Source organism: Schistocerca gregaria, chromosome 6, assembly GCF_023897955.1.
Source record: "Schistocerca gregaria isolate iqSchGreg1 chromosome 6, iqSchGreg1.2, whole genome shotgun sequence".
Lineage (NCBI taxonomy): Eukaryota > Metazoa > Arthropoda > Insecta > Orthoptera > Acrididae > Schistocerca > Schistocerca gregaria.
Window position 1 is genome coordinate 173,498,869 of NC_064925.1, and position 18,532 is coordinate 173,517,400.

The 18,532-nt window shown below is 37.6% G+C and overlaps 1 protein-coding gene across 1 annotated transcript in view; it reads right to left on the reverse strand.

The window, feature by feature from the left end:
• Positions 1 to 18,532, reverse strand: part of LOC126278785 (uncharacterized) — a 268,939-nt gene that overhangs the window by 230,275 nt on the left and 20,132 nt on the right. Inside the window, exon 3 of the mRNA XM_049979062.1 lies at positions 12,922 to 13,084. Coding sequence (XP_049835019.1) covers positions 12,922 to 13,084 — 163 coding nt within the window. The remainder of the gene's footprint in view (positions 1 to 12,921; positions 13,085 to 18,532) is intronic.

The following is an 18,532-nucleotide window of genomic DNA, read 5'->3' on the forward strand; positions in this document are numbered from 1 at the left end:
TCATCTGTCAACTACATTAGTGTTGTGACTGAGATTTGTAAATTGTTAGCCAAGGCTACCAAAGATAGTGTTATTCCACATAAATGTATGTTTTCTAAAGTAGTGGAACTGACTTCCCAATAAATTATGTACTTTAAATCAGTATATGCTTTTATTTTATCAATTGTAAATGAATTTTCTAGGCTGCTATGTATGTAGGTTAGTTTGTATGAACCACTGGCAAATAGTATAGACAATATAACACAATGTATAGATGTGTGTGTGTGTGTGTGTGTGTGTGTGTGTGTGTGTGTGTGTGTGTGTGTGTGTGTGTGTGCGCGCGCGCGCACTCAAGAAAGGTGTGCAACTATTCATTGAGACTAGATGCTTCTTATAATCACTCTTCACATAAGATTGAACTTATTGATATGATTATGAACTTTATTTATTTTGTTGTGTCGAAACATTTTTTTCTGGTTTGCACCCGATGTGGTTTGGATTCATGGGTCGCTTCCCACATCTTAAGGTTAGGCCCTACTATTTTTTCATTATTTTGTCCTTTCATGAGTCAACATATTCTTAAATACTCTGGTTTACGTGGCTCATTGATTTTGTGCTATAATCCTACTCATGATTGAGTATATTCTTCTGGTATGTAGTTGTGAGTTTTTTGAGTCGGCTCACTTGTCGTGCACTTAGTAGCTGATTTTTTTTTTCTCTCTTCTCTTTTGAAGATTTTGAAGGTGTGATTTTATGGATGTAAACTTGCAATTTGTAATTCTAATAATTACATTGTCTCTGCATTTATTTCTATAGTTTAGTGTTGCAATGTTGTACTTTTGACTTTGTACAATTTGTCTTGTGACAGTATTTTCCACAAACCTGAAAATGTGATGGCCATCTCCTGATATATGACTAAATTATGACTTATGTAGTAGAAATTTTTCTTATGTTTTCTGTAAAATGTTATGTATCAGATACTTCTACACTTCTGTATTCTATTTTTTTTATTTTTTATTTATTTATTTATTTATTTATTTTTTGCATCATTTTGTACACTGTTTGCCAAACCTTATAGTTAGTCACAAAATATTTTAAACATATTGATTCCAAATTTTGTGAGGGGAATATTGTAAAAGGACATGCTCCTCTAGCTTTATGTTTCCTAAACAGAAGCAGTTGATACAAAAAATAATTAAACAGGTTAATCCTATATTAACAGTCTTTCTAAAATAATTGCATATGTTTTGTACACAATGTATAATATTTCAGGCTATAATGTATAGAAAGAAATTACTTTATTTTCATTATTACAATCAATATGTGCTATCTTTGAAAGTACAGTTAAAATGTAGTACAATTTATTAAATTTATTTCTGGATTCATTTATAAAATAATAATATAAATTGGTGGAAAATCATTTGGCAAGAAAATTTGTAAGCACTTTGGAATAATGTTAGTCCCATAGAATTGATTAGTAGTGGGCATGCCTCTGATGTGATCGGGCGTGTTATTAATTTTGGCAATAACAATGTAATTTTCAGTTTTATTGAAGTGGAAATTATAAAGACAGTGTGACATAGAAACGTGTGAGAGAATGTAATCAACATAAAAGCAGACATTATTGCTCAAGCAATTCTTCAGAATTTATTACATCAATTGGGAGCACAAAAACCTATTATGGCAAAAATTTAAGCTTCAAGGATCAGCTCCTCGACATGAAGAACTGGAGCCAACTACAAGAAAAGAAGATAAGTAAACAGTTTATTGTAAATCTTACTACTCTCTAAGCTTATTAAAAAAGTTAACTATAAAGATACAGACAATCAACAAATGATGTGAGGGAGGGGTAGATTACAAGGTCCAATTAATTGGGACTTTGCACAGAGGGAGAGATTTGTGACAACATGAGGGAAGACTAGGGTCTGTGCCACAAATTACTTCCTGTAAAACTGAACTGGGATTCAATCTGGACCTGGCAACTTATTTGTTTTCAACTCTTTCAGTTAATTCTCTACACTAGGGATGCCTATTACTATGTTCTTCATGCAGTAGTGTGCGCGAAGGTTAAACAATGGTATGTTTGTGTGAGTCTCTGAATGAATGATTTCTTAAATGTGAAATTTAAAACTTCAGCTTTCCTTCTGCTGTCTTCAATTGCTACACCAGACTGGCCAACAAGTGATCAGATAGAAGCATTTGACAAGCTCAACAATTTTATGTAGGGCCAAATTTTCTCAGCATTTAGAAAGATCTATCTCTAAGGTGTGATTATGGAAGTGGTTGTATGTTTCATGCATTGACCTTTTAACTGACACATAAATTTTTACTAACTTTTTCCTATTCTTCCACACTGTGACTTCTATCAGTTTAAAATTTGCCCACAATTCCTGTATGTAACTCACACTGGAACTGAATTATGTCCATTCATTGTCTAAGCTGTAGCTTAATAACTGCTTATCTGCTCTTTTTAGCAACAAACTCTTCTAGCCTTGATATATTTATTAGTATTTGTTTCCTTTGTCGCTATGATGACATCATGATCACTAATTCCTGTCTCTTTACTGGCACTATTGATAAGGTAAGGCCTCTTCATTGTCTAAAATGCTTCCATTGTGTGTACTCTGTCAAGCAAGCTGCTCAAGACAGTTTTTGGAAAATGTTTTTGAACTACTTCACAAGAATGTCCATACCACCTACAGTGAATCTATACTTGATAGGTTAAAGTTAGCTCCAACTAATTTTGGTGATCTGGGTATTTCATTGCTACTGAGCATGAACTTTCTCTGAATGATTCTAAAATTGTCACAGCAGAATGAGGTGACCAGTCACCTCATTCCACAACTTGATTGAGAAGTAGCAGCTCTGGTCTTGGAAACTGACATATGGCCAGGAGAGCGGCATGCTGACCACATGCCCGTCCATATCCGCATCCTGTGATGCCTGTGGGCTGAGGATGACACGGCATTTTTTAGTTTTAATATTATAATGTTGGAGGTTTGGTACTATTCGGATCTCATTCAAGACCTTCACTTCTGGAGAAGAGGACCAAGATGCGGCAAAGTACCATATGTTATTACAAAACTGCCACATCCAAGTGCATATCTGTTCGCATATCCAAAGACTTTGAAAATAAAGGGTATGTACCCTCATAAGGATTTCAAAATGTTCTATAAATAATTCTGTGTATTTTTTTATATTTATGTCATGACTTGTGGAATTATGTGATCTGTAAATAGTAGTTATTTAAGTACTGTAATTTGTTTCCTATGACATGTGTTGATAATATGTCACCATTGTGTGCCATGAACTGGTGTTCTAAAATGAGTGAACTTCAATGGAAGTGTTGTTCACTGACTTGTGTTACTATGCAAAGACAGTGATCCATCCTGCTCAGTCAGTAATATGCATGTGACTGTTTGCACCAATCTTCTCTGAAGAGTTCTAGTTTCATTTTTGGATGTAACTGTGGATACTCTGGACAACATATCTGGTGTTGCGAAGATATCTCAATATACATTCTTTTCATTATGCTGCGACTGCTTGTTTTTTTGTTTGCCGGACGCTCTTGAGTGCAAGTACAAACACGAACTGAAGTGAACGGTTTTCACACAGGAGTGAGGTGGACAGAGTTGTATACTAACCCGTTTTATTTCAGAAGGGTGCTGTAGTTATCCAATTTGACCTTGCTCATTCTTTTGTACCTTGTTGTATGTCGCAAGAAATTCTGTCTTGGCACTGTGAGGTGTTAATCATTCCGTCCCAACCTCCAGTCCATCCAGTCCTTCACTATACATCTGCCCAGCCATCACCACTGACCACCATTCCAACCCAATGTATTGCAGCTTCTCACCATCCAGCTGTACCATCAGCATTGCACCATCGACATCGTGCCATTATCACAGCATCATTGACATAATATTCAGAACATGATTGTCAGTTAAATGAATCTTGTATTGTGTGATTAGCTCTGTTTTCAAAGATTCTAAACAGTTCTGTGAACATTTAAATGATTTTCTGTATTTTTTGTTCCATACAAACTGAGTAACATTTTTTTTTCAATATTCATGCTGAAGACCAATACGTTTGATTCAAAGTTCCAGTGTTTTTGCTAAATATGTTAATTACAACCAGTCTGGCAAGCCAGTGGGGAGTTTTGATCTCAGGTCTCCTCTGCCGACCACGCCTAAATAGGTGGGCATCATTTCCATTGTAAAATCAATTCTGAGATAATTAGTATGTTTATTTATGCATGCTGGTAATGAGGGTTGCTAAGACAGTACATACAACTCAATGATTTTATTTTTAACCTTAATATTCATGAACAAACCGTTTAGAAACTTCATTACATTGAAAATTTTGTTACACCAATTTATCTGTTTGAATAGATTTTGTGGTCACATAACTGTATTGAAAAAAAAAAAAAATTGTGACCAAGAGGGGCCACGTAATGTCCCTACATAATGTGAACTGATGGTTCCATGCCGTATAGTAATGAGCTTATGTTATTTGCATCATATCTGTTATGTGAAGTGAAAAGGATGCTTTACTTATTGAATTTGTGTGTGCAACACAAACTCATATTTTTTATTGTTGTGAATGAAAAAAAAAAGTACATCTTAGTAACACAGCAGAGCACTTAACTAATATTATTGTAATATTCTGGGTGCGAGTTCCAGCAATGATGCACTACCATCATTGAAATGACAATGCTCTTTGCTGTGAAAAAGAGCATCTATGCCTTTTGTAATTTTGGAGATAAGGAATGCCTATTGGACATTGTTTTTTGGGGGTCAGATACACAGTTTCCATACAGACATAATTTGAAGTGCAGAGGAGATACAACTTGTAGTTGCAATTATCAAGAAAAAAAATTTTATCTTGTGAAAAAGAAGGTAAATATCAGCTATGAACTTTTATTCGATGTTGGATCCCTGGACCTTCTTAAAATTATTAGTGTGTTTAGCAATCCAGTGCATAGTGATTTCTTTGCATATTAACAATACTGTGTGACTCTGCTACTACCACGGTCTGAGTTGTGTAAAATAGTTTACTGTCAGCTTGTGTGTTAAACATGTTCCCTAACAGACCAGTTTGTTAGCAAGAAGTCATCATACTACCACTGTTGTTCAACCTTCTCATTCTGAAATCGTTTCCAGAAAATCTTACTGTGACTGCGAGTACTTTAGCGGCCATGAGAGATGGGGTTTTCATCATGAGTTGTAGCAGTTTTCTTTGACTTTGCCTGGCGTTCTCTGAAAAGATAAGTTTTACAACAGGCAACTTTGAAAAATTATGTCATACCAATGCACAGCTTTTTTAGCTTCATCAACTTATTAACCAACATAAAAGAATCAAGCCCTTTGCCATGTTGTTGGAAAGCAAGGAAAAAAGATACTGTCACTGGCAACACTTTTCTGTTTGTGCACCTGGATAAAACTGTTCACAAAAAGGGAAACAGAGCTGAGACTCAGTATTGATTTTACTACCGTTACACACATAACACTCTAACCTGGAGCCAAGGGTCAAATCAGTCATCTTACAGGATTATGTAATTTTAATTCAATATGGATTGGCATCTCCCCCCAATAACTCCCACAAAGCATCAGTTTGAATTGTGTGCCAATGTTTGTGCGAGAATGGACTACAGTACTGTCTATTGTCACCAGAAGGTGTTGCTGCTTCCCATAGGTGGTGCATTGCAGCACCACTTGTTCTGGCTTAAGAGTACACTGATGGACCTCGATAAAACAACGTGGAAGCAAATAAGCATGGGTAAAGGTGGACAGTGTTGTTTTTCTGGAGGGAAGGAGTGACTGCTTCAGACATCAACAAGAGGTTAGTTGTCATTTGTAGGGAAACAGCACCAAGTCAAAGATCCATATTTCATCAGATATCAGATTTCAAAGATGTCCAGGAACTACACAGACAAACCAAACAATGCCCAGCCTGTCAGTGACTCAATAAAGGGGTACAGGCAAATACTGTTTGATGGACATGAGAAGGCAACAGGGAACATGTGTACAATGGGTGCCCCATTCCCTCATCATTGTGCAGACACAGAAGTGCGTAGAGATAGGCCAACAGTTGGTGCAATAGTACAGTGCAGATTCAGACAGTTCTGTGAATGTCTGGTCACCATTGATGAGCCATTGTTCTCCCACGAGACTCCAGAAAATAAATGTCGGTCTATGGAGCACAAGCATACCAAGAACATTCATCCCACGGAGTCACAGCCAGGGCTATTCATGCAGAAACAAATGCTGGCTATGTTCTGGGATCAGGAAACAATGTTGGGTACTGTAATTCACTGCACCAACTCTGCTGATGCATTCAACAATGCCACAATGGAAAATAGGGTCACGGCATTCTGTTCCAACAAGACAATATGCCAGTCACCAGATCACAGCCACCATGTGTGAATTAGGGTTTACTGTGCTGCCACCATATTTGCTGGACCTGGCTCCTGGTCACTAATCCCTATTTGATGCAATGAAACAGGTCATGCATGGTAAGAAGTGCATCACCAATAGCAAACTTCATGCAGTTGTCCACTAGCGGTGCTGGGATACCTCCAACAATCGTTTGCTATACAAATACGGAAGCCACCACAATGATGGCAAAAATGCATACATGTTGCCAGGGAATATCTTTAACATAATCTCTATTCATTTGTTCAGTAAATGGTTACTCTGAACACAAAAAATTGTGGTGCTAATCATTTTTGAATATCCGAGGTGTTACATATTTTGACTTATACTGAAATTATAATAGACTGTAAGTTCTGTAATACTACCACAGTTTGGCAGTTGCCATTCATGTGGACAAATAACTTGTTAGTTGACATGCAAATGTAGAAAGTGGCATGGTGTGTGACACAGCAATGTGGAATCCCCCCACCTGTCATGTTTTGTATTCTCATAAATAACGAATTTCTTTTTTAATTTTTATTTTATTTTCAATATAGGTTACTTACACGATATGTGACATGTACATAAATATTTCAGATGGTTAACTGAGCTTTTCCCAGCTTAAATTTATTACCCAAATTGTTATTTTGAGTGTGCTGATTTCATCAGTGAGCATAGATCACATGAGAGCTTTATTAATTAACTTATGAAATAATTAATAGTAAAGTTCTATGCCAATATTTTTTCTATGGTATATTTTGCTTCTGTGCTTGTTAGATTCTGAACTTTGACACTGTACTTTTGGTACTCCAATTTTTATGAACAAGACAGCATAATTCATTAACTGATTAAGTCACTAATTAAGATACTACATAATGTAAAATTGTTTTCAAGATAGCCACCTTGCTTGTGACTAGAGTATTCCTAAAGCAGATGCATAAGACGGTTATATGTATTTTAAGAATTTATTATCCTCAGCATATTTTACAAACCACATTACTGTCTTGGTACAAAGTTCATTCAGAATAGAAAAAATCTAACCTCGCCATTTTTCAAATGATTGTTTAGTTTCCAAAATCAACAAATATATCAACCCCAGTCTTTGTTACACCAACCCCACCACAAAATAATCATTCAGCACTCGAATGTGAACATACTACCACTTATGACAAGGCTGCAGTTGGCAAGTAATCATATAAAATTTGTGTAGCTTAAAATTCTGGATGTGGTACCAACCATACAACATCTGTGTATTAAGTTTTAATATCAAACAATGGAAAATCCTTGATGGAATGTAACAATATTATGATAAGAAAAGTTGCTACTCACCATATAGCAGAGATGCTCAGTTGGAGATAGGCACAACAAAAAGACTTTCAAAATTAAAGTTTTTGGCAATTAAGGCCTTTCTCAACAATAGACACACATACACACACACACTCGTGCAAACGCAGCTCACACGCACTACATACAGCAGTGGCAGGCTGCATTCCAGCAGGGGAGGGAATGGGATAGAGAAGGGGAAAGGATTATGGGGGGGGGGGTGTTGGAAGGATAGAAGGCCCTTGCTCTGTGGCTCATATCCCTGCAAAGGATCTAGGTGCAAGACTTACACCAAACATCCTCCCACTACCATCTGCTCCAGTCCTCTGATAGGCATCTCCTGCCCCATAAAGACAGAGCCACCAGTGAAAGCAGTTGCATGTGTGTGTGATTTGCATTTGTGTGAGTGTGTGTGCATGTGTGTGTCTATTGTTGACAAAAGCCTTAATGGACAAAACCTTTCATTGTGAGAGTCTTTCTGTTGTGCCTATCTGTGACTCAGCATCTCCACTATATGGTGAGTAGCAACTTTCCTTTTCATAATATTATTATGTTGTAATATTTTTCATGAACCTCTTTGATTTCTTCTCAAACAACTTCAGACTTGGGAGGAGTATTATGTCAACAATACAAGCATTTAATTTATTTACTTATGCTATTCTAACAATAAGTGTAATGTGTTTACTGCCTGTAACAATTGAAACCAGTTTCATGACATCATTTAAAGGACACTAATTGTTTTGCCTCTGAGAAACTGTTTTGCACGGTTTGGTAACTGACTTCCTGTGATGAACTTTTATGTGAAATATGAGACTGGTTACCACAGTGCAAAAAGTAACAGTGAAAGTAAAAATCTGTTGAAACTATTTAGAGTTTTGTTTTATATGTTACTGGACACTTTTCCATTTTCAACGACTAACTGAACTTCCACCAATGAGACTCCAAGGACCATCAAATGTAACACACATTCCTAGTGGTTGCAGCTCAGCTGATCTATCACATGGCTGGTTTCACAGGTGGCTCTGTCTTTTATGGGGCAGGAGATGCCCATGAGAGGATGGGAGTAGGTAGTAGTAGGTGGATGTTTGGTATAGGTCTTGCACCTAGATGCACTGCAGAGATATGAGCCACAAAGCAAGGACCTTCTGCCCTTCCCACATGCCCAAATAATTCTTTCCCCTTCTTTATCCCCTCCCTTCCTCGGCTGGCACGCAGCTTCCCACTGCTGCATCTAGAAACCCTATCTTTTTTCCCACCACATCCATGCACACTACCTCAGGCAGCACTAGCATCTTCCCAGGAAGCACTAGCATCTTCCCCCAACCCAATCTTGCTATCCGACCCACCCTCCACTACAAACTTCTTCCTTACCCCACTACACACCCCAGCTAGACTGCTGCTCACATCATACACAGCCACAGTCAGGTCTTAGCACCTGTAGACAGTGGCCATATATTTGTGAGTTGTGATTTACTTCAGAAGGATTTTATCCACAAGCTTAAATATTTCTAGGTTTCTTTTTCACTGTGCCTGTCTGCAAGCCAACACCTCCTTATGCAGTGAGCAGCAATTGATTCTTCCCGTATCATTTTTAGAAATTGTTTATACATTGAAATAATAACAAAAATGTCCTGCATTAAACAATAATTATAACAACCCAATTAATGACCAGTCATTAATTTTTGAATCTGTACTGTAATTGTGTTGTTGGGCATAACACATCACAATATCCAGCACATCATCTGACAACAACTCAAATCTGTTTTTGTATGTTGTTCAGTTTAAGTCTGCTGACTCCTCTTCATCTTTTGGGATCAGTGGCGGATACAGAAAAACCTCAAGGAGGAGGCAGTAAAAATATCTTGAGCTACCTTTACTTTTACCGTAGTAAAAAATAATCAAGTCACATGCAAAGTTTAAGAGAGTTTAAGAGTTTTATTTAAACTGATAATACACATATACAAGACAATGCTATTTTATGATATAAAAAAGTTGTAATTGTGGTTCTCTTCCTTAAATGATGAATTCTAAGTGGGTTGATGCATGGAGCACTTGACACTTTTACAGAAAAACAGCATTAACATTTTGAGCACTAGACTTTTTTCCAGTAATGATATGTGCATTCAAACACACCAGAGAAACACACCAGAGAAACACCAAACATACTTCCACAGCCATGGCATTACTCTTCCATCCTAAAATTCACCATATCACATGTTACAGCCACTTATTGTATGCTACAACATTGAAAAACTTCTTTCTACTGTAGCAAATAAATGCAGAAAGACAAGTAAATATTTTGTACAGCATGTGCAAAGTAGGATAGTCAGATCTACGACAAACAGACAACGATTGCATAACAGAATCACAATCAACTGATCACTCTAACTCTTGACTAATCTTGACAATTGCACTTGCTACAACTTGGACTTTTTACTTATTCATTCTTCAGTCTTAATATTTCTGCTTCTGAATGTAAACTAGCTTTCTATTTGGCAAATAGTCCATATTTAAAATGCTATGTATTGAAGGTTCTCTGAACAAAAAAACAGTGCAACATTCGTGACTTTCCTTGAACAAATGCCAGACAGAATAACGTATCAAGATCACTAAAATGGCCACAACTTTTCTCATAGGTATGTGTTAGCTATCATTGAGCCAGCCAGAAATATGATGACATGGATGTGCTAGCTACATAAGAAAATACAACTCCTCAATAACTCGATTCAGTCGATTCGCCTGATGAAAGAAATGAATGAATAGAATACGGGCTGACTGGCAGGGTATCGTGGGTGGCAATGCGAGTGGCTCCATATTGTGTATCATTAACATAATGCTTTAATGTGGTTCGAAGGATGTTTCAAAAACTGCCACACAGTAAGTAGTCTTATTTCTATTTTAACATCATCTAGTGCTTGCTTTAGGTTTTAAGCACTGCAAGTGCCCTAACAGCAGTCACATATCATGGCGTGGAAGCAGTGAAGCAATGAGGCCACATCTGCATCCGCAAGTCACCTGATTTCCAACAATTTCAGGGAGGAGGGTGACGAGCTTTAACACCACATTCAATCACATCCCAGATGTGTTCAATTGGGTTCAGATCTTGCGAGTTGAGCAGCCAGCACATCAACTGCCTCTGTGTTCCTCAAACTACTCCATGATGTTCCTGGACTTATGACATCACACTTTATCCTGTTGAAAAGTGCCACTGCTGTTGGGAAACATGATCATCATGAAGGGGTATTGTGGTCTGCAACCAGTGTATGATACTCGTTGTCCATCTTGGTGCCTTGTATAAGCTCCACTGAAGTCATGGACACCCACATGAATGTTTCCGAGAACATAATGGAGCCACTGCCAGCTTGTCTCCATCAAGCAGTACAGGTGTCAAGGAGCTGTTCCCGCAGAAGATGACAGATTGATGCCCTCCCATCAGCAAGACGAAAAAGGTGATGGGATTCATCTGACCATGCAATGCTCTGTAATTGTGCCAACATCCTGTGCTGTGGTTCACATGCCCATTTCAGTTGTAGTTTCCATGTTGTGGTGTTAACGTTGGGATGTGCATGGGTCATTAGCTGCGGAGGCCCAAGCATATCACCCAGTTGCCCCATTTCATACATCTGTAGGGAGCAACTGTGCCACCCATGTCAGTAGTAAAACATTAACTGTAGAGTCCGGAAAAGTGAAACCTACATTGTCTAGTACAATGTAAAAACAGTACATAAAAAATAAACATTTACGTGTGTTGTTGTGGCAACCAATCAAATCTCAACCTCCCTAATAGACACTTGTGAATGAGATTCGGTGTGTTGTTTCACAAAAGTAAATCACTTAATTGAGTTCTGGCAAAACTATGAGAATTGAATACCCACCATTCCTTGGGAAACACACCATGGCCCGCTTACCCCTAGGGTCCAGTTACCCTGAGCACATTTGTGAAAAGCTGCAAGACAGCTTGAATTTAAACATTTTGTCTTGTTCATGTGCTTCAATATACTGCAGATACCAACAATCTACATCCACCTTTATTTTGGCAAACCAACAATCCAGAAATCAACAAAAGATCTTCAGTGAATAGGTAAATTGTGCACAGGAGATTGTCCTCAAAAATACAGTTGGACAGCCATTGCTTTTACAATTTGAATGTTCCCAACACAACGCCCAAAAAAGCACACTTTCACATAAATATATTCAAGCATATCACCACCTTTTCAGCCAAATTATGTTATTCATTTATCAAATGAAAGAAGGCACTTTCATGATTCTGGAGAGTTGTGTAATGCCAGTGGTCATCATAAGAGGAAGCTACAAAAGGAGCTCAAAACCAGGAATCACATATTGTAAAATGAGCAATAATTATTTATGTAACAATTTCAAAATGTTTCATTGTACAGTTAATTAATTCATATGATTTTGAAAGTGTATTTGTCCTGCTTACATGATCCTTACTTGACTTTAGATTCCTACATTTACATAACTAGAAGATATACAGTATCAGACACTTGAGTTGGAATAGTCTGCCTATTATAGCTGTGTTTATTAATATTGGTACTGTTGTGATATGCATTGTACTGCCAAACAGCTGCTCCTGTAGCTGCAGATATTGATGTCTTTGTGTTGTACAAGGACAAAATTTCTTCAGTATATTGCCTTGTTTTTGATCACTTAAAAACTAAACTCCTCCCAAACAGGCCATTAAGGTCCAATGGTACCGACCGGCCGCCGTGTCATCCTCAGCCCACAGGCGTCACTGGATGTGGATATGGAAGGGATATGTGGTCAGCACACCGCTCTCTTGGCCGTACGTCAGTTTCCGAGACCATTTGATCACTTCCCCATCTCAGTATTGGAATCCTCATGTATAACAACATTTCTCTTAAAATTCATTTACATCAGATTTTCTTTCTTTCCATATGCTGGTATTTATGTGATCATCATTGTCAGTAATTTAAAATCATAATTCCTTACATTTGGATAAGTTTAGATATTTACTACGTAGACGATCAAGGGTGATGCCCCTAACAATTAAAGTAAAAATGCAGTAGACTGTCAGCACAATAGCAGAGTAGAGATGGTTTAGAATGTCACCTGTGTATTTCATACAGAACATCAATAACAATGCATGGATATGTCACCAAATCCAGTTTACGAGACTGTCACTGAGTTAATTACTCTGGTGTTAAAGAGAAGTATATGCAGTAGTTACCTTTGGAAGAGCAGAGGGGAACATCACACTCTTCATATGGAACATCAGAGTCGAGTGTGTAACACCAGGGCCCACGAGAAGCATTTGTTGGATTGCGGCAATAATTCCTTGCATCCTTGCGAGACCCTTCAGGAAAATCTTCATCTGATATATTTGGCGCTATCTATATCAACATATACATACATATGTCAACAAGCTTACTAAATGCACCTGAACATTTCCTACACCTGAGGACTCCATTCCTAAAGAATAATGATATAGGAATGGCATACACAGTATTTCACTATAATTATAAAAATGGAAGAATATTTACCTAATTGCTAACCCGCCTAGATATGGCCACTGTACCCTTCCTAGAACCAGACCAGTCACCTTACATTTTGCAATGTAGATATACATACATTTAAGTGACAATTAAACACAATATGAGACAGTATGCAGTTATTTTATTAAAACTGTTATATGCATTACATTAACTATATGATGAAATTAAAAATTATAAAAGAAAGAAAAAGAAGGTGGTGCAAAAAGAAACATGGAAGTTCAAACATGTCTAAGACAGAGTAATACCACTGAGGCTGTAAATTGTAGTGTTTAGCCTGCAATGTGGATTAAAGAGAAACCCAGAATCATTTCAAAAGATAAGCTGTTAGCTTTTTTTATAACTGTGGAAATGTGTAATTTGTGTCATGTTTTAGTGCAGAGTATTCTTTAATTATGTGCTTGCAACACAAGATGAGTGTAGAAACTTGTCATATGAGGGAAGTTGAAAGTAATTTGGGAAGTTTCTGGATGCATTTATTATCTGTCCATAACACTTGGATAGAACAATATATAAGATAAGGAAAATGTACCCACTCTCCTACGGCAGACTGATGTGTGGAGTACAGGAATATGTAACAGGAAATGCTGATCATATTAGCTTTTGAGATCTTGCTCTTCTTCACGTAGGAGTACACACAGTCATACAAATAATAACATGGACACCCAAATGCACACTACTGTGATTGCAGGATATAGTAATCTTGCATGGCTATAGGTGTGTATGTTTGGATGTCTGTGTAGTGTGTGTAATTGAGTGCACTCTTACTAGAAAAAAAGAAAGAGCTTTAAAGCTAGTTTGAATTGTGTTTCCTGTTCTCATGTTTGTAGGCGCCACACATCAGTCTTTTGTAGGTGACCCTTACTTTAAATAGTGAAAGTAATTTTGAATGTAAAGCTCAGGTATCTCATGATCAACATTTATGTATCCTGAATGAATCTGCTCTCTGCAGTGGAGAGTAGAAGAGACGCACTAGTGGAGGTAAAGCTGTGCTAGTGGGTTCCGTATTGTACTTGGATTGCTCAGACAGTAGAGCACCTGCCTGTGAAAGACAGAGGTCTCAATTCCTACTTCTGATCCAGTACCAAGTTTTTATCTGCTGAGAAGTTATGATGTTAATGATGATATGCTACACTGGGAACAGATGTGAAAACATTGAAAGCACAGTAACTACTAATTCCAAAAGTAGTACTGCTGTTTCTTGCAGACATAGGAGTCAAATTCTGTTACCAGAGTTAAAAATAAGCCTACGAAAATCACAATGGATGAAACTTTGAATGTATTTTATTCATATTGTGCATCCCTGAGTAATCATGTTCTTGCTGTGAAGTACAGATTATTAAATGCACACACAGGAACCATCAAAGCCACTATCCACTTATATTTAATACTTATCTTATGTTGACCATTGTGTTCATAGATCATTAATTAATTAGATGGTTTACATAAAATGTCTTTATAGTCTCAGGAGAAATGGCCTTTCAGTAGCTAAGCTACAATGCATTTTCCATAAGGAATTTTGTAAACAGAGAGATCAAATCCAGGCTGATCATGTTAGTACATGGGCCAACTCTTATTTGCTTATTCTTTCAAGGAATATTTCATAGTTTCTGATGTGATACCTTCAAAGAGCAACTTAAATGCCTTTAATTTCATCAGATCTCTGTTATGTAGTGGCCTTCAAGGAGCCATTATTTTGTCTTGAGAGAGGCCATAGAGATCCTAATGTGCAACAGTAACAGGAGTTATAGTTGTATTGGTGCATGAAAGGGAACTCTCAAGATTGAGAGACTACAGAGAAATTTTTCAGACGGTTCCTGCAAGTCACTTGCTTATCAGATAACAACACTATACATGGCAGTATGATGTAGCAATTAGTTAGTTAGTTAGTTAGTTACATGTTCCATTGATCAATCTCACGGAAACCGTTATGATGTGGAATGTGTCAAGTGCATACGAAATGCACACATGAATCAAGGTTTCTTTTTGTTTGTTTTGTTTTCTTTTTTTTTAAGCTTAAAATTTTTATTACCTACACCATTCTCTTAAATGGCACAAAATGCATATATTATACCCATAGATTTATTTATTCCTATTCAAGAGTTCATCTGTGGTGTAGAAGAGAGTTGTCAAGGAGATATGATATCAATTAATTTTTGAAACTATTATTGTTGTCTGATAATTTATCGAAAAGTTTTACAGTAGCATATTTTACCCCTTTCTGTGCCAAAGACAGGTTATGTAGAGGATAGTTTAAGTCTTTCTTTCTTCTGTTGTTTTTAAACTGGTCCATGTTATTGAGAGAAAAATTCATTACTGAGTAAATGTACTGAACCCCACACGTTATTCTAACTACTTTCTTTTGAGCAGTGAATACTTTTTGCCTAAGTGTTGAGTTACCCCAAAATATAATTGCGTGTGACATCAGAAAGTGAAAGTATGAAAAATGTGTTAGCTTGTTAATTTTTATATCCTCAAAATTGGCAATTATTCTGATTGCAAAAGTTGCTGAACCTAGTTGCTTTAGGAGATCCAAAATATGAATTTTCCAATTAATATTCTCATCTACATGTACATCCAAAAACTTAGTATACTCTACCCTGGTTACTGATTTCTGTTGATGTGTTATATTTATTGAAGGAACCGTACTCCTTGCAGTAGAAAAATGGATGTACTGTGTTTTTTCAAAGTGCAGAGCAAGCTCATTCGCAGAAAACCAATCCATAACTTTTCCAAAGACATTATTTGTATCATTTTCTATTGGATTAATAATGATGCTTGTATCATCAGCAAGCAGTGTCAGTTTAGCTTCTTGTTTCAGATAAGAAGGGAGGCCATTCACATAAATCAAGAACAGAAGGGGACCCATGATCGAACCTTGCGGAACACCTAACGTAATTTCACCCCAGTTAGATGAAGTGGGAAACTTCCTTAATCACTTAATCCATATTGTGCCTATGGTATCATCGCCACATGTCCGACACCTTTGAATGCTGCGCTTCCCACACTGGTACTACAGTGTGGCGTGACCAGTGCCACTCAGGTATTGCAGTACCGATCATTAATCTTTTGAGTTATAGTGAGCTGTGGTGATCGGAACTGTTGTCATCCAGGGGTCTGAATACCAAGCGTGTTCTATGTGGCTCAGCTGTGGAATATACTTAAGTAAGAGAACTCTGTGGAAGGGCGAGTCCAAAACTTGTCATGCTACTCAAATGTACTGTATTCAGATGGTTATTTTCATGTCCCTTCCAGAGACAAATTCTAATAGTTGTGTTTTTTTGTAACTGTTTGCATTGAGCAAAGGCAGATGGATGAGGAATTGCAGTAATTTTGATACCATGAGCGCGTGTGGTATATTCACTTCTGGTTGTAAAATTTTTCTTGGCCAAGGTACTACATTAAATTATATTAATCTTTTCATTCTAAAGTTTTTTGACATATTGTTTTAAATCAGTTATTTCCTATTGTTTTTAAAAGTCTGGTTTTAAGAGTATCAATGGATTTTACCAGATGGTTAGTTACAATAAAATTATGCTTGGAACTGTTGTATTACGGCTACCTCCTCACCCCCAGCCCTTCCACTTAATCCTCTGTTAGGTAGCAGAGCATGGTTATGGTGAGAGAACGTGTGGGTGGTATGAAGTATATAATTTTTTTAATGACAGTCACTAAGATTGAACAGTGTTGTATTTTGTAAAGCTGATATTACTTTGGTGTTGTATTTTTTCAGCATGGCAACCAGAGAGGTGATTGGGGTGTCGGAGTTGCGGACGGAGGAACTATCGTACGAAGTCAGTGCACCGTCAACCTATCCAACACCCAGTGTAAAGAATTGTCTGAATAGTTAAACACATTATTAGAAAATACCCAGGGGATGTTAATACCTGGAGAAGACACCATGGGTGGGGAATTATCTCTGTCTACCTTAGGACAAGTTGCGGTCGAGGCCCCTTCTATCCCTTCTATAAAAGGTACTGATATTTTTGCTAAGTTACACAACCCTTTAGAAAAATTACTATAGGAGGCAAGTACATTATCATTCGATTCAATTGATCAAGTACTTAGTGCTTTGCATTTTCTATCAAGGTTACAGGATAGAGGGGAATTTTTTGACTTGGCTGCTTATCATCTTTATCAGTTATTGAGTCCAATGGTGAGTGGGCATCTGTTAATGAATTCTAGGTATCATGGGTTGTTGTGTAGTACATTTCAGAAGTTAGTCTTCCATAATTATTTGTCCCCTAAAGTGCAACATGAAGCTATTGGTTTGGGATATCTTGAAGTCCAGCATGATATTGAGCCATTAGAGAAGTATGTTAAAAGGGTAAGGACAGTGCCAGAAGCCTATGTCTTAATTATAGTGAAGAGGAGGTAGTCGAGAATATTCTCCATAGGATGAGTCCTAGTGACCATTGCAGGGCTCTGTTTTGTGAATTCTCACAGAGCTTTAGGCAATTAGATGAATTGATCAATAGTGTACAAGCTCTCGTCTATGCTGACTGACAATGGGGTAAGGGAGAAGATTCTCAACAGCAAGAGCTGGATAATTGTAGCCTCATACTACAGGCAGATTCCATGTAAGTAAAGTGCTTTGAGAGTAAGAGCAGTAGGCATGCTGTGAGGAACTGTCCTACAGTAAGGTACTTCCAGTACAAGAACAGGGGGCATATTACCGAGAACTGCCCTGCAAAGAGGAAGGACAAAAATCTATGACCATATTGTAAGTGGGGATCACGTGGTAGGGGGTTCTGTAGGAGAATTGAAGTGGTTCCCAGTGATAGAGTTCTTTTTATTTGCACAGCACTAAATGAGGTACCTGTGTGTGCTCTGCTGGACACCAGTAGTTCCGCACCTTTAGTAGATAAAAGATGGGTGTCTGCACACCATGGAAACTGCAAGTTGCCGGGCTTATCAGGCAAAATTGGCTATTGCCTACAAGCCAACTCAGAGCAAATGCAAATTTTGGGGACAATTAAGGTGAGTTTACAGGGAAATTTCCTGTCCAAGTGGCACATAATCTGTCGGTACCATCTATACTGGGGGCCAATTTTATCGGGAAGGTAGGCCTGGTACTCCAGTGGGGTCGGAGAAAGTTTTATTTTGAATTTGCCAGGGAAAAGCCTTACAAGTTTGGTACGCATCATATACATTGCCAGATGAACAGTCCCAGACACATAATGAACGCAGTGTAAAGCGTTTCCATGTATGACCTGGAGCATTTGTTGCCATAGCAGAGACAGCAGATTGTTGAGTTGTGTACCGAGTTCAGTGGTGTGCTAAGTGACC